Genomic DNA, 26,008 nt, shown 5'->3' with positions numbered 1-26,008 from the left:
CAGTCAGATTGGCTAAGAAGATAAAACAGGAAAATGATAAATGCTGGAGAGGATGTGGGAAAATTGGAACACTAATGCATTGTTGGTGGAGTTGTGAACTGATTCAACCATTCTGGAGAGCAATCTGGAGCTATATCCAAAGAGGTATAAATAAGTGCATAACCTTTGACCTGGCAATACCACTTCTAGGGTTGTATCCCAAAGAGGTCATAGAAGTGGGAAAAGGACCTGTATGTACAAAAATACTTACAGCAATTCTTTTTGTGGTGGCAAAGAATTGGAAATCAAGGGGATTACCCATCAATTGGGGATGTTGTGTATATGATGTAATGGAATACTATTGATGATCAAGTTGTGTATATGAATGTAATGGAATACTACTGTGCTATAAGAAATGAGGAGCAGACAGACTTCATAATAACCTGGAGAGACTTACATAAACTGATGTTGAGTGAGAAGAGCAGAACCAGGAGAAATTTGTATATAATTACAGACACAACATATGTGTGATGACCAACTTCAATAGACTGGGCTCTTTTCAGCAATGCAAGGTTCTAAGACAACTCCAAAAGACTCATTATGGAAAGAGATATCCACATCCAGAGAAAGAACTACAGAGTCTGAATGTAGACTGAAGCAAACTACTTGCTCTCTCTTTTTGTTTTGTTTTGTTTCCTCTTTTTCGTTGTTCACTCCATTGGTTATAATCCTTCTTTACAATCTGACTAATGTTTAATGTGAAGGTATTTGCAGATCCTGTACTTGATTGCATGCTGCCATGGTGGGGAGGAGGGAGGAGAGGAAGGGGAAGAAAATTTAAAACTCAAGGGATTGTGGAACTGAATCTTGTAAACTAAAAGTGAACAAATAAATTTTTTAAAAAATTGTATAAGAGTAGCATCTATGCCTTCATTCAAGCCAATTATCCACATGGTAGACAGGGCCAAACATAGATCCCTGGGACACAACACTAGAGATCTCTCAGTATGTGGCCTTGAAGCATCTCAATTTCTCTTTTGAGCACAGCCATGCAACCAGTTCTTTTTTTTTTTTTTTAAGCAATCGGGGTTAAGTAACTTGCTCAAGATTACACGGCCAGTTATTTCTGGGTGTGGTGCTGAGTATGTGAGCCTGGGATTCGATCTCTAGGTCATCCCGACACTGCAGCCGGTGCTTTTCCTCGCTGAGCCACCTGGCCTCCCCTATCCAACCAGTTCTGCATCCATCTGACTGTATCATTGGCTAATCCTGACCTCCCCATCTTCTAATCTAGGTAAATTATGTCTGTACTATGTCCCTATTTCTATTACCCTCTGTAACAGTACTGTGGAAGGAGCACTGGCTTTGGAGTCAGAGGACTTGGTAATTGCCCATGTAACATAGGACTTATTAACTCTTGGTTCTTCATCTTTAAAATGAGATCAGATTCCAGGAGCTCCTTATTACCCCCAGGATCAAATATAGACTCCCTTGACATTTAAAATTCTTCCCAACCTCCTTCCCAGCCGCCTTTCTGGTATCATACATTACTCTACCCTCAGTGCACCTTTGACCCAGACAAACTGGCCTTTGGTGGGCTATTACTCACACCTGGGCTGTCCTCCCAGACCTGTAATCTGTTGTTTCCTCACTTCTGAGAAGTATTAGGTGGTGTAGTCCAGAGAATGATTGGGCCTGGAGTCAGGAAGACTGGTGTTCAAATCTGGCTTCACATACTTTCTAGCAGGGTGAATCTTGGCAAGTTTTGCTTGACCTCTGTTTGCCTCACTTTCCTCAACTGTAAAATGGGGATGATAATGGCACTTGCCTGTTAGATTATGTGTGAGGAGCAAATAAAATATTTGTAATGTGCCTTGCACATGATAAGCACTATATAAATGCCAGTTCTCCTCCCTTCCATCTCTCAGATTCTCTAGTTGTTTTACCTTTTTTTTTTTTGGCTTTTTGGAGGGCAATTGGGGTTAAGTGACTTGCCCAGGGTCACACAGCTAGTTTTTGTGCTAAGTGTCTGAGGCTGGATTTGAGCCCAGGTCCTCCTGACTCCAGGGCCAGTGCTCTGTTCACTGCGCCACCTAGCCACCTCCTAGGTGGCTCTGCTTAAGTGCCTCCTTCTATATGATTTACCTTTTGTAATCCTGTTCACCCCAGTTGTTAGTACTCAAGCTCCCCCCTCCCCATGTCACCTCGTATCTATTTGGTATCTGGTACCTTTCTGTCTTTCTCTGGTAAAGTGTGGGGCAGGAGTTCTTTACATTTTCCCTCAGGCCAGGTACCTATTGTAGACCCAGTCATGCTTCTTTGTAGGGTGTTAAAGTGTTTTGCATGATCTCATTTGAGTCTTACCTCTACCCTGTGAGGTAACTACTATAGGTATTATCCTCATTTAATGATGGAAACTGAAGCTTAAAGAATTGGTTACATTTTTATGAATGAGGAGATTAAGGCCTGCCTAGAGACTGAAGGTAACTTGTTCTAGGTTAAGCATTGAGTTAATTACCGACAGAGAGAATTAGAATATAGATTTCTCCTCTAAATGGCTTACTATCAAGCTGTTGCTTCTCCTTCTCAACCTGCTTTACCAAAGTTCTCTGTTAGAGACAAATGCAGATAATGTAAGATGTTAGTCAGAAAATTAATAGGAATTTCAAAATTCAATACTCAGTTCATATGAGGGTTTTTCTGAAACATATGCTTTAATTTTAGGAACTTTTGTTCTCTCCTTTTGAGTTAGAGTCAACTTAGAGGGGCAATCATAGTTCTCTCAAGTACTCTCAAGAGAAAAGCATCAACTCTAGGGAATGTTCCTCTGGAAGGATGGATTCTATACACAGTACATGCATGGCCAGACATTGGCAAGCCTTTTTATGAGCAGTGTGTTGTGGTATGTCATGGTGTGGTACTCTGGGGAAAAGTGATCTTGTTTGCAAAGTGTGTAAGATGCACCCATTTGTCACTGACAGAGAGCCTGGCTTTGAGGGAATGTAATTCAGTAAGGAGAGGAAAGCCAGTGTGTTTCAGACTTGTGGGTTATGTGGAATACTGCCAAGTGGTAGTACCAAGGGTGGGTTTGTTACAGAGGAACAAGCAAGGAGAATGGTGGTTATGGTTGTATTGTTGTGTGTGTGTGTGTGTGTGTGTGTGTGTGTAATTACACCAGCAGGTTTGAACTACCTCTGTGTGAATTCTTTCCCCTTTTTTTGTTTTTTGTTGTTAAAAAAGGTTTTCCCTTATGTGCTTGTGTCTGTGGGAGGAATTGAAGTAGGAGGGATGTATTGTACTTCTGTTTTTATTATGAAACCTTTGGGCTCTGAAATTATGCTCTAAAACAATATACAGGGCTGTAGGAGAGCTCATATACCCAAGGAATATGTTTTGATAAACAGTAAGTTAATAAAGACTTTGTCTTTGTGTGAACAGTTTCTTCATCTTTAAAATAAGGGTTTTGGAATAGGTAATTTTCTTTTTGAAAATTAGTTTTATTGATATCTTTTGTTTTTCTGTCAGTTAAATCTCTTACCCCTTCTTCCTTCCAGAGTGTAGCAAATTCATGGTAGTGCTTTATGGTCACACATTACTTTTCTGTGACTTTGATCTGTACAGCCACTTTAAGATAGGTTGTATAACAATGATATTCATTTTACACATGAGGAAACCAGAATTCAGAAAACAAAAATGTAGCTTGGGCAAGGCCATATGATCAGTGAGTGGCTGGACAAGGCTGTTCCTCAGGTTTGCTGCCGAGTCTCCGGTCAGTTCACTTCTCATTTTCTCAAAGCGGGCTGATGTTACAACTCTTGGAGGGTTATAGATACACTCCATGCAGCTCATAGATGTCTTGCCAGTATTATACAGAAGGTTTTTGGAGGAGTGCGGACTAAAAAGAGTTCTGCTTCCTAGTGTGGTGGATGTAAAATCATTTTAATTCCAGCCAAGAGTTTTAGAAAATTAGAGATCTCTGTTGCTTTCTATCTACTAGAGATAGAAAAGTGTTACTTTTAAATTGACAGCATAGATTTACACAGATTAAAAAATATGCCTTCTAGGGGCCGCCAGGTAGCACAGCGAGTAAGTGCACCGGCTCCAGTGTTGGGATGACCTGGATCAAATCCGGGCTCAGATGCTCAGCACCACACCCAGAAATAACTGGCCGTGTAACCTTGAGCAAGTTACTTAACCCCAATTGCTTTAAAAAAAAAAAAATGTCTGCTTAGGTATGGGTTACTGCAGAAGATGTACTTCTAGCCTGCTGCTATAGGGAGGTCATTACATGTGCATGTGTGATTGTACATATTGCTTTGTTGCTAAAGCGAGTGTCTAGGCTCAGCATTGAACTTAGGACCACCTGCAGTAGCCTTTATTATTAGTGAGCATAGTTTTTTAGTGTAGCTGTAGAAAACTGAACTACATGGGGGCAGGGTTAAAATTTAACTGACATGAACACTTGAGTACTGAAGTATTTATGTAGCAGAGCTATGATTTTGTTGTGGATCTTAGTGCTTATGAATTTCTGTGTCTCAACAAACTATCATCCTGTGGCTTCTCAGGTTTTCATTACTTTTTGGATGCTGCCAGATGAGAGACCTCTAAATAAGTAAAGTGTAACTTTAGTGAGTTAATTTAATTCATTCATTTCCCTTTATAGTTAACACTGACAGCCAAGAATGTAAATATTTCATGGAATAATAGCTTGGAAGGGACTTTAGAGGTCATCTAATCCATCCCTTGATTTTAAAATCAGGAAACCAGACACATGCCAAGACTTGCCTTGCCCCACCACAGGTTGAATTGGGATTTGAATTCAGGTCTTCTGACTCTAAATCCATTGCTTTTCCTACAATACCACGTCAGCCTTTTGTTTGCTGAAATTGAGTAAGCAAAACTAAATCTTTGAAGTTTGTAATACCAATCTTTGGTTTTGAACAATAATATTATTCTGAATGATATCCCCTTAATTATCCCAGGATAAAATAAGTCATTTGAATTTGAGAACATATTTAATTTCCATTATTTCTAAAATGCAAAATATACTTCCCTCTCTTCTTAAATAAAGTTTAACAGTAATAAAATTACATTTATATAATGTAAGCGTAGTATTACAAAGCTCTTACACGGTTTAGTGGAATGAATGCTCAATTGGGAGTCTGGAGACTTGGAGTTCTAGCCCGAGTTCTTTAGGAACTAGCTATTTGTGCAGTATTTAGGAAGCTGGCAAGTTATCCTCTCTGGATCTAAGTTTCCTTGTTTGCAAAGTGCTCATTCTACCCTTTACTTCTTTAAAACACACACACACACACACACACACACACACACATGTCATTTATAGTTTGAATCTTTCTCCTTCCTTCCCGATAACAAAAGCCAGTTAAAGCAAAACCCATCAGCACTGCAGCTGAATCTGACATTGTGTGCAGAATTACACAGCCATTCTCTGTCTGCTCTTTATAGAAGTGAGACAGGTATGTTTTTTCATCTGTGCTCCTGGACTAAGATTACTGGAAGAGTTTGACTAGCTTTCATTATTGTTCTCATTTACATGACAGTCATTGTATATATTGTTTTCCTGGTTCTTTTTACTTCACCCTGCATCATATCATATGATTTTTCCCATGTTTTTCTGAATTCTTCATAGCTCATATTTTTTAGGATGCAGTCTCGCTACTTTAACAAATATAGACCACTTTTCTCAAAAGCTTCCATCCTATTTGACTTATAACAGAATTTCAATCACTTTAAGCATTTCATATTACAGTTATTTTTTAAGTCATGTATAGAGCCTGCAGAATGGATCTTTTGTTGAATCAACAAGCATTTACTAAGCACCTGTGGTTTGCTAGGCATTGTGTGCTAGGATACAAAGACAGAAATGGGGAGCAATTACTATAAATACCAGTAACCCATGATTTAGTTAAGCAGAGTAGGCAAGTGTCAGCAAGAACTTTGATATTTTTCCAAAACTAATCATTTTGCCATGTATTAAAAAAACCCAATGATAATAGAATAGTGATTTAATGGCTTTGAAGGAAGCTAGGGATTCTAAGAAGTAGAAGAAAAGAAACGGTGTAGGTTAAATTTTGTGAGGAAATTGATAATAATTTTGATAATGCTGATTCCCAAAGTTCTATTTCCAGTTCTGTTCTTTCTCCTGAGCTTCAGTTCCACATCACCAAATGCCTTCTGGACTCATCAAACTGAATGTTTTATAAATGACTCCCATTTAGCATGTCTGAAACAGAACTTGTCTTTCTCTTCCTCTTCCTCACAAACCCACTGCTCTTCCCTGATTTTTTTCAGGCACACCACCATGTTTCCAGTCACTCAGGTTCACAATCTCCAAGTTATCCTTTCTCTGCTCTTCACTTTTCACCTCCTAGATCCAGCGAGTTGCCACATGTTATCGATTCTACCTGCATAACATTTCTGGAATGTATCACCCGAGTGGTAGAGTAGATAGAGTGCTTTACCTGGAGTCAAGAAGACCTCAGTTCAGATCTGGTACTAGCTAGGTTATCTTGGCCGAGTCATAGCTGTTTACCTCAGTTTCCTCAGCTGTAAAATGAGGATAATAATAGTTATCCTATTTCACAGAATTGTTGTGAGGATCAAATGAGCTAATATTTGTAAAGTACATGCAGTCAATAAATGCTAGCTATTATTTTTGTTATTAATATTTATTTTACCTACAAAACCAGCAGCCCAAGTCAATCCCTCATCACTTCTGACTTGAAATATTGTAACAGACTTAACTGGTATCTCTGCCAGTCTTTTCCTCCATACATCTATCTGACTAAGTGACATTCTTAAAGTACAAGTATGTCTTTCATTGCTCATAAAGCTCTAGTGGGGGGAAGAAAGGAAAAGTTATAGTGGCTCCCTCTTGACACTAGGATAAAATAAAATAAAAATATGTGTTTGGCATTTAAAGCCACTCCTAGTCAGGCTCTGGCCTACCTTTCCAGGTATGATACCCCAAAGGTTTTGTAATTAAACTAGTAACACAATACCTCTTCCCCTGTCTCCTCCCAAGCTCCCCCCCCCCCCCACACACACAGAAGGAGAAACCTTTTTAACAAAAAACAGCAAAGAATTCATGGACTCCGTTGTCCAGCCAAACTGGTTTACTCACTACTCTTCACACAAAGTGTTTTATCTCCCATTTCTGTTCCTTTGAACAGAACATCCCTCATTTAGGAATGTACCCCATCCTCTTCACTGTCTCATGGATGACCTTTCTTGACCTTTTTCCCTAGTTGCTAGTGTCTCTCGACATGTGCCCATTACTTTGTATTTACTTATTCATGTACATGTTATTGCCTCCAATAGAATTTAAGCTCCTTGATGTCAAGGACTGTTTCTTTGGTCTTTGTATCCCCACACTCTCTTGGAAATATACCATTAGATTTTCACAGTGACTAAAATACTCCAGCAGTGCTGAGCACAACACGATTCCTGCAAGTCTGGCAAGGTTGTTTCCATGTTGTCTTTATGTTGTGTAGATATGGAGGTTGGCCTCTCCCCTCTTGTAGAGGATCAACCAGTATTTTGGTCATATATTTCTCTGAAGACATCATTTACACCACTCTTCTTTGTAATCCCTTGTTTGTTGTTCCTAAAAGGATACTATCTTGTATTGAGTGTGAACTTAGGTTTGAATTGAACATTTTGGAATCTCTAGAGTTACATGGTGGAAAGGAATGAATTCTAGACTCCTAAAACATTAGAGCTGAAGTGTACCTCAGCAGTCTCTCTCTGCACACTCCCCACCTCCCACTCCCCCAATTTTACTAATGAGAAAATGGCCCATTTGATTTACTCAAAGTTAAAGAAGAGATTCAGAAAACTAAGGCAAGAATTTAGGCTTCTTGACTCCCTGTCTAATACTCTTCCCAGTTAAGCACCCAAACTGACAGCAGGACTCAAATCCGCACCTTCTGACTTTCAGTTCTGTGCCCTTGGCTTCTTTTAGAGTAAGTAACCAGGCCTACAGATATTCTTAGACCCCACAGTGAGCTCTTAGACCACAGTGAGCTCCACTGTTTGTCTAGTAGAAGAATAGTTTCCCTGTCCTTGGGAAAGTTGATGACCTCAGGGGCTGCTCAGTCTGAAAGACTCCCCTCCCAAGCTGTATTCTACTGTTCTTCATTGGCTGTTTCTTTTTCATTATTTGCCCTGTTGATTACACCCTCTGTCTCCCATCTCCTCCCTGCTTCACTTCTTTCTTATAGTTCCTGATACATTTTCATTCTCCCATGCCACTTGGCTTTTCCTGGGAAAACTAAGAACTTGTTTTTAGTCTTTTATAGTTTACAAAATGCTTCCCTTGAAACCTGGGTTAGGTAGGTATTGCAAATATTTCTGTCCCCACTTTCTCTACATGAGGAAACTGAGGCTTAGAGAAAAAATGAGGCTCAGCTCTGATGTCTAGTAACAGGATCATGGGATTTAGCAGTAGAAAGTACCCAAGAGAGCATGTAACCTAATCCAATCATTTTGCAGAGGAGAAAACAGAGACTCAAGAGATGGGGTGGATTGCCCAAGATCACACATGTACTTAGTAGCAGAGCTGAGATTCCAGAGCAGGCTCAGGGCTTTTTCCATTACACCATCCTGCTTACAGATTGTGCAACCTTGAGCTAGTTCACTTCCCTTTTCTGGGCCTTAGTTTCTTTTCTGTAAAATGAACAAGACGTTCCATCCTCACTCTCAGCTTTTGCACTGGCTGCCCCCTGTCTGGAATATTCGCCTTCCTCATCTCTATTTCCTGACTTCCTTCAAATCTCAGCTAAACTCTCCCTTTCTTCAAGAAGCATTTGCCAGCTCCTCTTAATGCTAGTGCCTTCTCTGTGTAGATTACTTCCAGTTTACCCTCCATACCTCTTGTTTGTGCAGTTGTTGGCCTGTTGTTTCCTCCATTAGAAGGTGGACTGCTGGGGCGGCTAGGTGGTACAGTGAATAGAGTGCTGGCCCTGGAGTCAGGAGGACCTGAGTTCAAATCCAGCCTCAGATACTTAACACAAAAACTACCCATGTGACCTTGGGCAAGTCACTTAACCTCAATTGCCCTGCCTTCCCCCCTCCAAAAAAAAGCAAAAAAAAAAAAAGGTAGACTTCTTGAAAGTATGGACCACTTTTGCCTTTCTCATCTCTTGCCTGGGACACAGGGCCTGGAACATACCAAGTGCTTAACAAATGTTTGTTGACTCACTTACTGAAGGGCCTGCATTTCGATCATCTCTGTAATCCCTTCTAGTTAGAATTTTCTATGATCCAGCATGGTTGGTTCTGACCTTAAGTCCGTTACTCTTTCTAATAAATACACTGTGCCGCTTGACTATTTTTGGTCAAAACATGTTTTCCTTTCCAAGGTTGAAGTAGTCTGCTAAAGCTATATAGGGTTTAATCTTTGGATCTGTGGCTTCAATTGGCGATATACATGTCTTTATTGATGAATGCCCACTGTACAGTATTCAGGTTCTAGGGAACCTGAGATTTATAAAAGCCAGTGTTTATCCACAGTTTGTATACATTTTATCTTTGGTAATGTAATCATACCTGAATCTGGGTGTGTCTGGTGTTGGAGCAGTGAACAGTAGTTTTAAGAGTATGACTTAATTGCTTTGACGACTTGACTCACTCCCTCATTCTGTCTCATCAGCTTATCTTCTCTTTGTGTTTGCCCTATGCTTAGGGGTTGACATCTGCTGCTTTGTTTTATCCCTGACCTTGCTGTCTTGGTTCATGCCTTCTCTGGGGTTAAGACAGTATAATAGTAGAATCAGGCAAAAACTGAAACACTCTGTCTCCCAAATACACCCTGTGCATTTCTTCCTAAGTTCTTTTACTCACTTCCTTTCTTGTCCCTAAAATGTTCTTCCCCATTTCACTTGTTGGATTCTTCACCCATCCTTTTTCCCAAAGGAAATATCACTTTCTTCGTGAAGGCTTTCCTGATCACTTCAAGGCAGTTTAAAAAAAAATTTTTTTTTCACTTTAAACTTCATATAGTGCTTTGTTTTGCCCACTTAATTACATTTAGCCCTGACATTGATATCAGTTATTTTCGCATGTATCACACTCATGGATGGTAGGGGGAGGGTGTCTTAATTTTTTATCTTTGCCTGGTGCATAACCCAGTACTTTGTTTACTGTTGGTGCTCAATAAAGATTATTAAATTGATTTGAAATAAAGCCTGAAGTTAATGCATAGTATGGTATAAGTGTCAAGAACCCTAGGTTTAGAGTCAGGAGAATTTGGTCTATAAAATAAAGGGCTTGGATTCTGCGACTTGAAGATCCCTTTCTAGCTGGCCGTCAGCCCCTGTTAATGATATCCTGTACCCTTGGCAAGTGACTTCCTTTCTTTGGGCCTCAGTTTCCTTATCTGTAAAGTGCCAATATCTATGCTACCTACTTAAGTGGGTTGTGAGGAAAGCCTTTTGTAAACTGGAAATTACCACAGAAATGGGGAGCTATTATAAATACCAATAACCCTTGATTTACTTAGCAGGGCAGTCAGTTGTCAGCAGGAATTTTGATGTTTTTCCAGAACTAATCATGTTGTCATATGTATATACACATGGGTTAATAGAATAGTGATTTAATACTTTTGTTCTTAGATATAAAGCTCCAATATTATCTTCTGTAATGTATTGCATTATTATTAGTGATTCAGAAGAAAAACTTGATTCTTGAATGAGTCATGATTACCTCATAGTAAGTCTGCTGTGCAAATTAAAAATGCCATTTGGCTGCTTAAAACAACTTGTTGACATAGTCTTTTTCTTTAAGAATAAAAAAAATTTTAACAAACCTTGACTGATCTACAAAGTTAAATAAAAGAATTTTAGAACCGGAAACAACTTAGTTATTATCTAGTCTGATCTACTTATTTTAAATAAAGAAACTCCCAGAGGAGCAAAATTAATTTGCCTCAAATCCAGCGCATTTTAGGTGATAAATAAATAACTTTCTTAATACGTCACAGGCCTCTCAAGGAGAGTTAAAGGTGTGATTGCAGTGTTAAAGCGTACCTAAATAAGGTAGAACCTCTCTAAAATGGTATTATTCCTGATGGAACGTTACTCAGTCTTAAAATTTCTTCATGCTATTTTTCTTAAGGCATGTTTCTCCTTTTTTCTTGTAGGAATCTGTTGCTTTGAGACCATCCATCCGATTTCAAGGAAGCCAAGGGGTAAGTTCTTTTTTATTTGGGTAAAGAGAGAGAACTTTAGATGTACAATTTCTCACCCAAAGTAAGAATTCTTTTCTACGGCATGTCTGATAGATAAGTGGTCATTGGGCAGCTTTGAAAACTATAGGTTGATCTTATTATATACTTAAAAACAAAAGCAAGCTGTACATAGCAGAGACCTGTGGTTTCATTTCATGTCCAATCCTCTTTTTCTGTTCTCCTGTGTCTATGCAGGTGCCCGTTCTATTTGGTGTTTAAGTTCAGAATTAAAAATAAAAACTAAAAAAACAAAACAAGTATGGCTCCAGCCTCTGCTTGGACACTTTGAGTGACAAGCTAGGTCACTCCCTATCTAGTGTGTCCTTTTTTTTGGGTCATTTGTAGATGTTAGAAAGTTCTTGAAATTGTGTGTCCATGTGACTTTTAACTGCTCCACCCATTGATCTTAGTTCTGTCCTGTGGAGCCACAAATTTAATAATTCCCATTTAACATCACTGCCCTTCAGATATCTAACAACAGATAGATATGTATGTGTGCTTTGAGTTTTCTCCATCTCACTAACTATCCCTAGCTTCTCCTTCAGCTTTTCCTTGTGTCTTGGTTTTCAGATCTCTCACCTTCTTTGTGGTGTCTTTCTTGCTATGTTCCATTTTGGGCTAGTGAAGAGAGTGTTTACTAGAAGCCGGAGGCTTGGTTTGAATCCAGGCTCTGTCATTTAACTAACTGTGTGATTTCACCTAATCTGACCCCCAGTTTCTTCATCTGTAATTCAGTTCAAACATGTGTTAAGTGATTGTTGCTTTTATGCAAGCCATTGCACCAGGCTCTGGAAAATGAAGGAGATGTTAATGTTGCTGTCTCCCACTTCAGAATTACAAAACATTTTACAGATTATTGCCTTTGATCCTAGTACCAAGCTTTAAAAAGGAATACAATTTTTAAAATATTACTTGTCAAATAATGCATCTATAACTGACTGTGGGCAAATAACTTAACCTTTCTGCGTTTTTGCTTTCTCATTTGTAAAATGAGAATAGTCCTTGTGGTGTCTATTTCTTGGGGGTGGTTGTGAAGATGGAGAAGGAAGAGGAAAGAAGCAAGCATTTATATAGCACCAGGCACTCTGCTAGGTACTTTATAAATATTATCTCATTTGATCCTCATAATAACCCTTTGAGTGTTATACGCTGTTATTATATCCATTTCATAGGTGAGGAAAATAAGGCAAACAGAAGTGAAGTGTTTTACCCAGAATCACACAACTACTAAATATCTGAGACCAGATTTGAATCCAGGTCTTCCTAGCTCTAGGCCCAGTGCTCTAACCACTGTACTCTCTAGCTGCCTCAAGATTACATGAGATCATGTATTTAAAGCACATTTATAAACCTTCAGCACTATAAACATGTCTGCTCCCATTATCATTCCCAGTTTATAAATGAGGAAGGAGGCCCAGAAAAGTAAAATGACTTATCCCAGAATCCCCAGTGAATCAAAAGTGTGAGCTGAGACTTTTAGCCACAGGTGCAGGCAGGGCTCTTCATTGTGACCTCCCAGTGCCACCAGTGACCTCAGTTTACATAGAACAAATGACCAATGATGAATAATCATCTAGACAGTAGTGCCAACAGAAAAAAACAGAAAGGAAATTGTTTTCATTAGTCTGTGAGAGCAAGGGGAAAACTGAAGGTAGCAATCATGGCACCCTACCCAGTGCCATTAGTGAAAACTCATTAGCCTAGTGATGCTTTGGGGTAAGGTGTTGCAGAAGACAAGTCTTGAACTGTACTTCAATGGTGTGGGAGCTTGTTTAGCTCCTGCAGCTAAAGAAGTCATTATATAGACCCATAGAGGCCCACCAGGCAGTGAACTGTGTTTGTGACATGTACTGATGGGTGAAAAGGTCTTGTGCCATATAATAAGATTGAAGGGCTTTTGGTTCCTTCTATGATTGCTCAAATAATACTTTAATGCATTTTAACAGTGTCATCTGTATCATTGAATAGCCCCCAGAAAGTGTTTTAAAGTATCATTGGGATCCTGCTTGAGGAGGAATAAAATAATGTATTTCAAAAAGACTCCTTAGGGGCAGCTAGGTGGTACAGAAAATAGAGCACCAGCCCCGGAGTCAGGAGGACCTGAATTCAAATCCTGCCTCGGACACTTGACACGAGCAGTTTGGGTTAGTCAACCCCAATTGCTTTGCCTTCCCCCCTCCAAAAAAAAAAAAACCCAACAAAACCCCAAAAGACTCATTCTTTGTGTTTTATACTAATATTGAATCAAAAAATTCTTCAATTGGAGGGGACTTTAACATAGCATTTCAGAGGTAGCCGAGACCCAAGGTAGCCATGTTAACCCAGCAATTTTATTTTTACAGATGAAGAAGAAACAGAGGTCCAGTAAGGTGAAATACTCTGTTTAGGCACACAAAGAAACAGGGCTTGGGCTAGAGCTTAGATCTTCTAGTCAGGGCCCTTTCCCATATATTCCCATGCCATGTGGTATGTTTTATTACCTTCCTTGTTTTTGTGGAATTCTCTAGCCCTGACCAGAAGCATAGCTCTTCTTGATGCTCTTTCGGATAGCTTCCTCTTTAGTCACAATTCTCCCCTTCCCTAAGCTTTGTGAGTCTGGCATTCATATGAAAACTGGTATCAGAATAAGCATCTCAAAGTTGAGAGAATTTGAGACTATGTAGTCCAACCCCCTTTCCAGTGTTCAGAGCTCTTCTCTAGACATCCTCAGTAAGGGGTCATTCTGCCTTTGCTTGAAGACCAGACCTCCAAGGATAGGCAATGTGCCGTCTCAATTTAGATACATAAAATTAAAACTTTTTTACATAAACAAAACCAGTATAGCTAAAATTAGAATAAAAGCAAGTAAATGGGAGGAAAATCTTGGCAGCAAGTTTCTCTGATAAAGGTCGAATTTCTGAAATATGTAGGGAACTAAAGCCATTCCCCAACTGATAAATGATCAAATGTCAGTTTTCAGAGGAAAAAAATCCAAACTATCAATAGTAATATGAAAAATTTGCTCTTTATCCCTAATAATTGGAGAAATGCACATTAATGCAGCTCTGAGGTACTTCCTCACATCCATCAGATTGACAAAGTTGACCAGAAAAAGGAAAATGAAAAGTGATGGAGGGCCTATAGGAAAACAGGCACAATTAGTCCATCCATTCTGGAAAACAATTTGGGGCTGTGCTCTCAAAACTCTTCAGCTGTGCCTACCCTTTGACCCTGCTACTATGTCATTACCTTCAAAGAGATCAAAGAAAGAGGAATAGGACATGTGTACAAAAATACTTATAGCAGCTCTTTTTGTGGTGGCAAAGAATTAAAAATTGAGAGACTACCCATCATTTGGAGAATAGCTGAAAAAAGTTGTGGCAAATGAAACAATACTATTGTACTGTAAGAAATGATGGAAAGGATTGTTTCTAGGAAAACAATTTCTACACTGACAATATTGTAAAGACAACTTTGAAAGAATTAGGAAGGAACTCTGATCAGCATAGTGACCTTCCTTGGTTCCCAAAGACTCATGATGAAACATGCTGCCCATCTCCATATAGAGAGCTGATGGACTCAGTGCAGATCAGGGCATTTTTTTGGGAGATGGCCATTGTAGCTATTTGTTTTGCTTAATTATGCACATTTGAAATGGACTTTGTTTTTCTTGCTTTCTCAGTAAAGGGAGAGGGAGATGGAAGTGAGAGATTTCAGAACAAGAAAGAAAGTAAAATTGAATGGTTGGGAAAAAAAAAAGGAAATTGCCATCTCACTATCCCAGTGTTGCACAGTGTAGAAGACAGACAGGAACTCTTAACCAGTATATCCTCAGGGGAGTCGGGGTGCAGCAGGGAACAGCACCTGGCACATACCAAATACTTAATAAATGCTTGTTGCCACTTTGTTTTGAGGATTTCTTTTCACGTTATAGAATGACGGTGGACATTTAAATGATGTCAGAGAAAATTATAAGTATCTTAATTTATGAAGATAACATGGCTACCCATTAAATATAATGGACATACCGTATGACCCTGGATAGGCCACAACTTCTATCTCAGTTTCCCCATCTATCATATGGTGATAATAGCACCTTCCTCACCGGGCTGTTGTTAGGATAAAATGAGATAAAGTTTGTAAAGCACTTTGTAAACCTGAAAGCATTATATAAAAGCTAACTGTCTTTACTTTTGTTAGTAATGTAAAGCAGCTAGGTGGGGCACTGGATAGAGAGCTGGGCCTGGAGTCAAGACCTGAATTTAAACCGAACTTCTGACATTTACTAGTTGTATGGTCTTAAGCAAGTCCCTTAACCACTCTCTGCCTCAGTTTTCTCATCTGTAAAATGGGAATAATAATAGACTCTGCCTCAGAGTTATTGTGAAGAAAACTTGAGATAATGTTTGTGAAGTGCTTGGTACAGTGCTTGGCACATAGTAAGCACTATGTAAACGCTAACTACTGTTATATTTATTATTATTGGTTCTAAGACTGTCTATGAGTCAAGCATTAGGGAAGGCAACCTCTTAATTTTGAACTTTCCTTGAGGCCACATGTGGCCCTCTAGGCCCTTAGGTGCGACCTTTTGACTGAATCCAAACTTCACAGAATAATTCTCTTTAATAAAAGGATTTGTTCTGTAAAACTTGGACTCAATCAAAAGTCTGTGTCCAAGGACCTAGAAGACCACATGTGGCCATGAGGCTGAAGGTTCCCCACCCTTGGAAGAGAGTATTAAGGGAGAAGTGGATGATGAGACAAGAAGAATGAGGATTTTTTTAAAAATGGCCATTAAACTTGGCAATTAAATTATTGGAATTTTGGAGAGAGTAATTTCAGTTCACTGATCTGGTTGGAAGCCAGACTGTAGAGAATTGAAAAGAATGAGAGGAAAGGAAGTAAAAGCAGCCATTGTAGATGGTCTTCTCAGAGAGTTTAGCCACTAAAGGAAGAAGAGATACAGGATGAAATGGGGATGGATAGCTTAAGTGACAGTTTTTTGAGAATGGAGGGAAACAGATATGTTTGTAGGTAGTAGGGAAGTAGCCAGTAGAAAAGGAGAGATTGAAGATAAGTGAGAAGGTAGGGATAATGGAGGGTGCAGTCTGCTGGAGAAGGATGGAATGGGATCACTTGTACATGTAAGAGGAATTTGCCTTAGTAAGGAGAAGGGCTGTCTATTCATGTGAGACAGGTAAAGGAAGAGATAGTGGTTGAAAGCATCTGGGTGATGTTAGGTGAGGAGGAAAGAAGAGGGAGCTTGATTTTTTTCACTGGAATATGAAACAAAGTTCTTGATTGAGAGGGTCAGGGATAGGGGAAGCCATGAAAGGTTTGAGGAGGGATGGAGAGGTTTGGAAAAGCCACTGTGGTGAGTGGGATGAGGTAATTGGGGAAATGTAAAAGGATTACCTTGTAGCAGTGAGGGCCCAGTTTAGACTGTGCAACATAAATTTGTAGTGGACTCTCAGCATAACTTTATGGTTTTTTTTTACTCCCTTGCCCCCTTACTGCCCATCTGGTCTTGCCAAACCTCAGCCTTGGATAACTCCCATTTTCTACCTTTGATCTAATACATGTTCATACTACTGTATGAACCTGGAGAAAAAGAAGGCAGTGTTGAGGTGACTTGGTTCACCAAGGGGTTAAGATGGGGAAGGATGCTGGTATACCTAGTACAGGCTTGTTGGCCTGGGAAGGACTTGATGGATAGGTTGAAGGATTGGAGATCACCAGTTAATGAGGAACAGAGTTTGTGGTTGCAGAGGAAAGGTGGAGTAACAATGTATTGTGATCTCATAAAGGAATTATAGTTCATCACCATGGACATGGTGCAAGTGATGGCAAGATCGGGGTGTTACCATTATGGCTGAGGTGGAGGACAGGCATAGACCGTGAGTAAATTGAGGAACTGTGAGGGGAGTGTGAGTGTGTATGTGGAAGTCACCTAGTGAGAGGGCAGGGGCTGTGCAAAGAGTGTGTGAGCGCTGCCATCTCAGGAGACCTCTTTTAGTCCTTGCTGTGCCATTGACTTGTGGCAAGTCATTGAACTAGCATCTGGAGCCCAGCTTTTCTAATTATATGGTCGGGAGCAGTGTAAGACAACCATCATCTTAGATGGTAAGACATGACCATGACCTTGTTCCCTCTTTCACAGTGTTTATAGATTATTAGGGGAGAAAAGACATGTACTAGTAACTATAACACAAGGCAGAATGTGATAGTGCAGGAAGAAAAATAAAAGTTTTTCAGGAATTGAAAGGAGAGAGAAATTATTTCCGTCTGTGAGTGATGTAGGGAGGAAAGTGGCATCTGAGCTGGCCAATTCATGGACAGGAGTAACTGGATAGGAAAAAGCAACAGTTATGAATTGGGCACAGTGCTTTTGTGTTTGGAAATACAAGTACTTGCAATACAAGTAGAAAAGGAGACAGCCCCTGCCCTCAGGGAGATTACATTCTTATAAGTAAAGAACATTAAGGTAGTGTGGCTTCAGGGACATGATAGAGAAAGCCCTAGGTGAGAGCCCAGAGAGGAATGGAATGTGGCTGGCCGGGGCACCTCCTTGAATGGAGGTTCTGGAGGAGCCCTCCACCATTGGGAGGCTGTAGTGAGCCTCCCAGTCTGCTATGGAGGTTGAGAGAACAGCATCAGCATAGGGTTTAGCAAAGGACAAAGGATAGCATGTAGTGAGGTCAGTTTCCCTGGAGGGATTCTGGCAGAGCATCAGCTAATGTGAGAAGAGCTTGGTATGTATCAAATGACATCTGAGATCCTTCAGAGCCTTCTTAAATCCCAGCCCTTTAACCAGCTATATTGTAGAGAGCATCCCTCCTCTGGGAGGGGTTATAAGGAAACTCAGCTGAGGTCCTTTCCATCCATCTGCAAGTCTCTGATGGTATATTCTGCCTGGAATTGAAGAAAGGTTCTGAAAAGGTAGGAAGGGGCCAGATGGTGTAGGGTCTTGAATTAGGACTTAAGCTGCCTAGGAAACAAAGGCTAGTAAAGGTTTCTGAGTCACATGATTTAATCTGACAGCAGTGTATTTCAAAAGAAATCTGTATATTATTATTTGAGGATTTCATTGTGTAGTTGGTTAAGAGAAAAATTGGAGAGTAGGGGAAAAAACCTTACTGTCCAGCCAGATGTGCTTTTTGTAGAAGTGCTTGAAGTCAGGTACCTCCTAACCCAGAGTGAAACTCTTGGTTTCATGTCCATTTGCCTGGCAAAAGGGTTTTGAAAGATCAGCTGCAATTTTAAGATCTTACTCTCCTCAGATATGAGTTAACTTTGTGGAGTCTAAATTGACCCACACCAGTTTTGGAATTACTTTAATAGTAATTTTGCCTGAGAAGCCAAGGACATCTGGCATTTTGAGCACCTCAAAAAGAAGAGAAAGATTGGGCTGCCCCACCCCCTCCTGAAACTTGTTAGTAAAAACTTGTTCTTTCTAAAACACACAAGTTTTTCAGTTGAGGCTTATCCACCTGTGTTCACTGAAAGTCCCTAACAAACAGTGTCCAGAGCTCAGTATTTCTGTCTGTGTAAAAGCTGGCATCAGCTGCAAACTACAGGCTGGCTGGCTGCCTGTTTTTTTATGAGCCATGAGGTAAGAATGGTTTTTACACTTTAAAACAAAATTTTGACTGTATTTTTAAAAATGTAAAAAACATCAGGATTTGATCCTCAGGCCACAGGAGGAAAAAGCACTGGACTCCTGAGTTCTGGGGTCTTGGACAAGTCAGGTTTGGATAACCAGGCAGTGCAGGGTGTAGAGTATGGTTAGATTTGAAGTCAAGAAAGACTGAGTCAGCTCTGACCTCGGATCCTTAGAGTCTGTGTGACCCTAAGTCAGTCACTTCTGTTTGCCTCTGTCTCCTCATCTGAAAATTAGGAATAATAATAGCATCTATCTTCCAGGTTGTTTTGAGGATCAAATAAGATAATACTTGTGAAGTGCTTTGCAAACTTTAAAGCACTGTATAAATACTAGCAATTATTAGTCACTTTCTCATTCTGAGCCTCAGTTTCCTCATTTATCAAGTGGAAATAATACCTGCCTCATTTCCCTCACTGGACTCTAGGTGTGAGATGACTGATCTGGGTTCTTGTCCAAATACTATCCCTGTTTAGCTTTGTGACCTTTGAGGCTTTAGTACCTTCATTTGTACAAAGAGGGGTAAGAATGAATTATTATTGTGAGGATTAGTAACTCATTTACATAGAACATTGCAGTTTTATCAAGGTCAAGCTGGCAAATCAGGGTCTTCATTCCAAGTCATAATAAGAAAGTACCTTAACATTAACTGATAATAGCTCACATTTATACGTTAGTAATAATGATAGTTGTCATTTATGTAACACTTTTAATATTTACATGCATTATCTCACTTAATATAATAGCACTGTGAGGTATTTATAGGTATTATAGCCCCCATTGTAGAATGAAGAGACTGAGGCCCATAGTTGTTAAATGACCTGGCCTCAGCCTAATATCTCATGCAGAGTTCTAACCTAGGCTGCTTCTCAGGGCAAGTCCATTGCTTTTTCTAATGCTGCTAGAAGGTTTACCAAGTGCTCTCCTCAGAACAGCCTTGGGAGGTAGTTCAGCTTTCCCCCCATTTTACTGATAATTGAGGCTAGACTCCAGAAATCACTGTCCACTGTAAAGTAGAGCTTGTAAATGAGAGAGCAGGGACTTGGACCTGAAGGGGCTGTCCAGTGTACTTTCCACTTTGCTGAATTAAGGAATCCCAAAGCCAGTGTATTTGAAATGAAGGAAAACAAGAATGAAAACAATGTCTAAGTGAGTGTGTGGTAAGTAGAACTGCTTAAGAGAGAATTAGGTACCTCTCACTGCTGATTCTTTTTAGTCAGAAACTTAACATCTAAACTCCAGCTTTCAGTAGTAAGGCCTTTCTTTCACTGATGTCTAATCATTATAATGGACTGAATGAAAAAGAGATAAAAGAAGGGAGATTTCCTATAACAGTGTAATTTAACAAATGACACATTGAAATGTGTGATTCTAAACTGCACTGAGATATCCTGGGAGGCAGAAGTGTCATTTGTATGAGCAGAACCAAGATCACCTCTCTGTCACCTTCTTAGGTCAGTTCAGTTAATTACCCAGTCAGTGAAGGCCAAAGGAACAGCTCTTCAGAGTCAAGAGCTAGTTTAACTGGCATAGACAGAAAGGGCTTTTTGTCTTCTTAAATTATGTTCTATTATGGGGTGGGACAGACTGTGTGATAGTCTGCTTTTGAGTGTTGCATTTATGAGTCAAGGTAACTGTTGCTCCCAGAATTAACTGGCTTAAAAAACTCTTTGGCTTCAAAAAAGCAAATCCCAATGATTATAAGTAGAAACCTTGAAGAGAAACATTCTGTCATTCAGTCTGCTTCAGCTCTGAACTATCCCATTCAGGACTGTTTGTGACCCTTGAAGTTAACGTGGTTCCCATGTTGTGCTGTAATCCCTTCCCTGAATATGCCCTGAAGCTCCTCTGACTTAATTTGTCACTTCAAAGACTGTGCTTTTTGCTGCAGACATCATTCTGTAAATCAGTAGGGAGAGCCACAAGTCCTGAATTTGGGACTGATTTCAAAGAGAAAAAGTTTAAAGAAGTATTGTGCAGGAATTTCATGACTTTCAATTTAAGCTGAGGCCGCCACTTTTCTTCCCCCCATATGTGTGTCAGATCTGAGAGGGGAAGGAACTGGGGTTTCCTTGGAATTCTTTGAAAGCAAGAGATAGCCCAGCCCCTTCAGGCTGCCATCATGTTAAACTATGAGGTTTGCTCTGCTTGCAGTTGTTCAAAACCTTGAATATGCACATAAATCAACTGCTTACTGCTTAACGTCTTATATGGGGGAGAATGTCTGTGTGTGTTTATTTGAGACTATAACCTATTTTTTGCTCTGTTAATATCATAAATTCTGAGTTGGGAGAGACCTCAGAGGGTAGGCAGGCATCCATTCAGAATCTAAGCTTCTCCAAAAAAGAATCAATTGCCTATCTCCAGTACTAGATCTCCCTGCTTACTAGGCATTTTCTGACAACTCTTAATTGTTAGGGAAATTTTCTTTATATTAAACCAAGTTTCTCTAGTTCTGCCTCGTGGAGCCAAGCAAAAGAAACCTAAATCCTTTTTCTACATGACTGCCATTCAGATATTTGAAAAGACATCCCTTGAATCCCCTTCTTAGTTTCCTCTTCTCTAAGGTAAATAACATTTAACACCAATGTTTTTGATGGACCTTATTTCCAATTCCCCTCAACATCCTGGTCCCTCTCTTCTGGCTGTGTTCCAGGTTGTCAGTTTCCTTCCTAAAAGAGACACTCAGAACAGTTCTGTGGTTGGGAGTCCAACCTGGGCAGAGGATAGTTAGACAATTCCTTTCCTCATTCCAAATACTGCACCACTAGGCTTAAGATACAATTTTTTAAAAAAAACTCTGAAGATTCTCTAAATTATAATAGTAGTTTTATATAGAGTTTTAAGGTTTATATAGAGTTTTAAGGTTTCCCAGACCCCTCCCCAAAATGACCTTATATTTATTTGGTGTATATTTTTTTGTATCTGCTTGTGTGTACTTGTTTCCCCTAGCCTATAAGCTCCTTGAGGGCTGGGTTGTTTGTTTTTTATGCCCATAGTTTCTAGCATGGTATCTGGCACGTGGTTAGCACTTGGTAATTACAATGTTAGTTGATTTGAGTCTCACAATATCTCTGATATAAGGGCCCCAGGAGCTCCTCCTGGGCCCTCCATGGGCCAAGTGATGGTGCTTGGTTGTCAGGGCAGCTGCTGCCCTGCATCTGTCCCAGCCCTGGTGCCTCTCAGAAGACCAGAAGTGATGGAAATGCACCCCTAGGGCGCGGGTTTGCAAACTTTATAGTGCTTGGTGTGAAGAATTGACTCTGGTCTGGGGGAGTCTGTGATGCTTTCTTTCAGAGGGCTGGGGGACCAGTACATGTGCTGTTTCCCTTCAGTACACACAGCTAGTTTTATTTAGTTCTTTCTTTTGGAATTTATAGCCAGCTATTATATGTCATTTTAAGGTTTGTAAAGTGCCTCACATGTGTTCATTTTTTTATCCTTACACTTTGACTTTTAGTCCTGTTGTCTGTGCTAGCTGGGCTGCTTGGGACACCAAGAACACAGGACCTGTGATCAGGAAGACAGACCTAACCCAGTCGTAACCCTGAATGCACTCTCCCTCCGCCTCAGACACTGACTGACTGTGGAATTCTGAGCGAGTCCTTTAACCTCTGTTTGCTTTCATTTCTGCAGCTGTAAAATGGGATAATAATAGCATCTGCTTCACAGGGTTGTTGTAAGGCCCAGATGAGATAATGTTTGTAAAGTGCTTGGTGCAGTGCCTGGCACATAGTAGGTGTTATATAATTGCTTATTCCCTTCCCTCTTTGTCCCCCCTGTGAGGTTCAAGGTCTGACATGTTTTGAAGTGTGTGTGTGTGTGTGTGTGTGTGTGTGTGTGTGTAATGGGCATGTTTTGTGTACTTTGTTAATCTTGTAGTTACCCACACCATATATCTGGACAAGGAAAATATTTAAACAAAATTATTATTTATGTTTTCTTTAATCTACAATAACATGATATCCAACATTATACAATTCTTTAAGAATCCTTGTCTCTAGGTGTTTTTGTTTTGAATTACCATTCATCCAAGTCTACCCCATTTTTGTACTTGTGTAGTTAATTTTTTAAACCTCCTTTATAATTGTCCCTATTATATTTTGTTTTCTTAGATCTTCTTCATAATCCTGGTCTGCCAGACTTCCTTTGGGCCTAGATTCTGTGATGGAGATTGGCCTTTCTCACTAAATAATCATCCACCAATTTGAAAACATGCCATCACTGTTTTAGCCCTGACACAGTTAACATCAGGGCTGAGAAAGAGAAACCTGAGACTGCCTGCTGCCAAGTACTTACTGCCTGTGGAGTTAGCCTGCAAGTGGTGTATGCTCTGAATGCTAGAAGTTCAAAATTCAGAATGACACTTAGGTGCAAAGAGGCAATAAAATGTTACCCAGAGGACATTGAGGCAGAAGTAGAGAAAGCAAGACTTCGGTACAGCTTTATTTATGTGACATTGATTGACTGGCTGACTGTCATGTCTCAGGATTTCTCCTCTTTAAAATGAGTTGTTATGATCACTAAAGGCCCCTTCTAGAGCTGGTGCTTGTTTTTCCATCCTAGTTTTATTTTTCTTGGCAATTAGAATTTAAAAAGTTGCTAATTGTAAATAGAGCAAGAATTTGAGAACAGAGTTAGGTAGGGGGCATAGTGGGTAGAGTTCTGAGCCTAGAGTCAAGAAGACCTGAGTTCAGGGTGGCCCTGAGTAAGTCATTTCACTTCTGTCTAACTTTGTTTCCTAAACTGAAGAACAGTAATAACTATAATAATTAATGATGGTGGCTAACATTTGTATAGTGTTCACTATGTGCCAGGCACTGTACTAAGTGCTTTACAAATGTTATTTAATTTGATCCTCAAAACAACCCTTGTAGGGAGGTGCTGTTATTTCCCTCACTTTACAGATGAGAAGCTATATGACTTGCCCAGGGTCACATAGCTAGGAGGTGTTCCTGGCTCCAGGCCCTCTGCCCTGTTCTCTGTGTCACCTAGCTGCCCCCAAGAATGGGGTCCTTAATAGAACCTACCTCCCCGGGGTTATTGTGAGGATCATTAGAGAGAAAATCTGTAAAGCACTTTATAGAACACCTAGCATATAGCAGGTGCTAAATAAATGCTTGTTCTCTTCCGCTTGTTCCCAACTGAAAATCTGGCTGAGTTTCTTGCAGTCTGAAATATTTAAAACAGAATGTTGAGTTTCTAGAGTATTTTGAATTAGTCTACAAATGCTGTTGAGAGAGACTGAGTCCTTTACTTGGATTATTATTCAACCAAATCTCACTTGTTTGTGGTTTCCTTCTGGTTCTCATTTTTTATATTTTAAAAAATTCAGTTAATACAAAGTTTGGCTGCTAGTCTTCTAGAAAGTGTCATACACATGGAGGCCTTTTAATCTCAACTATTTTTTATGTGTGTATAGTAGATCAGGGGAAGTTAGACACTAGATCTAAACAGAAGCTTCCTAAAATTGAACCCTTCTCTCAAAATAGGTCACACTCAGAGGCCCTAAGGAGCTTTGTCAGAGCTCCTTGGAGAGATCCTATTTTTTTAATGGAACATAACACAAACTTTTTTATACTCTTTAGTTTTCCCTCAAAAAGAAATACACTGCTATTTTGATTTGCTTCTCTTCTCTTCCCGTTCCCCTCCCCCTCCCTCTCCCTTTCTCTCTCCTGTAATCTTGTGCTTTCCAGCTGAGGGAACAAAGCAGTGTTAGGGATTTACCTTTGATTTTTTTTCACCTCTTTAAATAGTGCAAAATAAAGATACCATCTGTGTTTGCCTTTATATACCTTTGGTTCAGGAAAACCAAAGGCAAATGATTAATCCTTTGGTAAAAGGATTTAGTTCAATCTTTACATTAAACATGCCTCCCCCTTCCCACTACAGTATACTAAAGCTCTAAGGGACAGTAGGTAATTTAGTTGAATTCCTCCATTATACAGAAAATGAACTATCCCTTTGGAGAGGGGTACAATTTAGCCAGCATCACACAGGATAGACCCTAGCTACAGCAACAATCTCCTGTATATACTGTCTCTAACAAGTCATCTTCTTTCCTTTCCGTGAATGCTCCCAGTGATGTAGAACTCACTGTCATTTCATGTTTAGACAGCTCTGATCATTAGGAGGTTCCTGCTTGCTTTTGAGCTGAAATATGTGCCCTTGCAACTTCCACCCACTGCTTTGAGTTCTGTTTTCTGATCCATTTCCCCCATGACAGCTCCCTCCTTGAGGGTTTAAAGACAACAATGACGTGACCCCTAAGACTTCTCCAGTCCAAATTGTAGTGACAGAATTCTGTAGCTCAGTCCATACTATTCACCAGGCATTTTGCTGTGGTACAAGACTTAGAATCTTAGGATTTCAAATCAGAATCCCTAGTACAAATCCTGGCTCCAGCTTTTTCTTAATCGTGTGGCTGTGGACAGCCTCTATTTCCTCTTCTTGTCAAATGGGAATGATACTACTTGTGTGACCTTTCCCACTTGGGGTGGTTGTTAGAAAAGTATTTTAAAAGTTGCAAATCACTATAGAAATGGGAGTTTGTTTAATTGGTATTAAAAAGATGAATAGAATTCTATCTTAGCAAAGACATAGTGTTTTATTTGCAGGTGGTAAAAAGAAAGAGGATCAAAGAGAGTGTTTGAAAAAGCAGTTAATATGAGTGGTTTCAGGTTCCGTCAGAACTTGCTTTTGATTTTTTTTTTCCAATTTCATGATTTCTTAGAATTTGCTTCCAGTTAATGTATTTGGGGAATAATTATGAGTAAAAGTCAAACTAGAAGCATACCATGATTTTCTGATGCTTTTCATGAACCCCTGATTGGCAGTGATTTTCAGAAACTTGAAACTCAGTCATCTGTGTAGTGTGTTTCATATGACTTGTAATTGAGAACAAAAGTCACATCTGTAAATGGGTTATTTTAAGTCTACTCTGGGTGGTTACATGTGTTCAGTGAGTAGTATATCAACAGCAGAAGCTCTAGTGAAATACTTGGTTCCTAAATGAGGTAGGTACAGAATCTTAGCTTTGGAGGAAAAAAAAAAGATTCAGGCTGTCTCAGAGCTAGAATATATTTAGAATATAGAATACAGAGTGTCAGAATGGGTGACTCCTTCCCTTCTTTACAAAGATA

The 26,008-nt window shown here is 39.7% G+C and overlaps 2 protein-coding genes across 3 annotated transcripts in view; one reads left to right on the top strand and one right to left on the bottom strand.

Moving 5' to 3' along the window:
• REX1BD (required for excision 1-B domain containing) overlaps nucleotides 1-26,008 on the bottom strand; it is a 268,541-nt gene that overhangs the window by 159,745 nt on the left and 82,788 nt on the right. The gene's annotated exons all lie outside the window — the stretch shown is intronic.
• ELL (elongation factor for RNA polymerase II) overlaps nucleotides 1-26,008 on the top strand; it is a 148,931-nt gene that overhangs the window by 68,491 nt on the left and 54,432 nt on the right. Inside the window, exon 2 of the mRNA XM_069065711.1 lies at nucleotides 11,141-11,188. Within this exon, the coding sequence (XP_068921812.1) occupies nucleotides 11,141-11,188 (48 nt within the window). The remainder of the gene's footprint in view (nucleotides 1-11,140; nucleotides 11,189-26,008) is intronic.

This window comes from Petaurus breviceps, unplaced genomic scaffold (genome assembly GCF_028583685.1).
Source record: "Petaurus breviceps papuanus isolate PSGF00001 unplaced genomic scaffold, PetGlider_PUasm1.0 108, whole genome shotgun sequence".
In the NCBI taxonomy this organism is placed as follows: Eukaryota; Metazoa; Chordata; class Mammalia; order Diprotodontia; family Petauridae; genus Petaurus; species Petaurus breviceps.
Note: the sequence above shows the minus strand (reverse complement) of the source record. Positions and strands in the feature narration are given on the sequence as shown.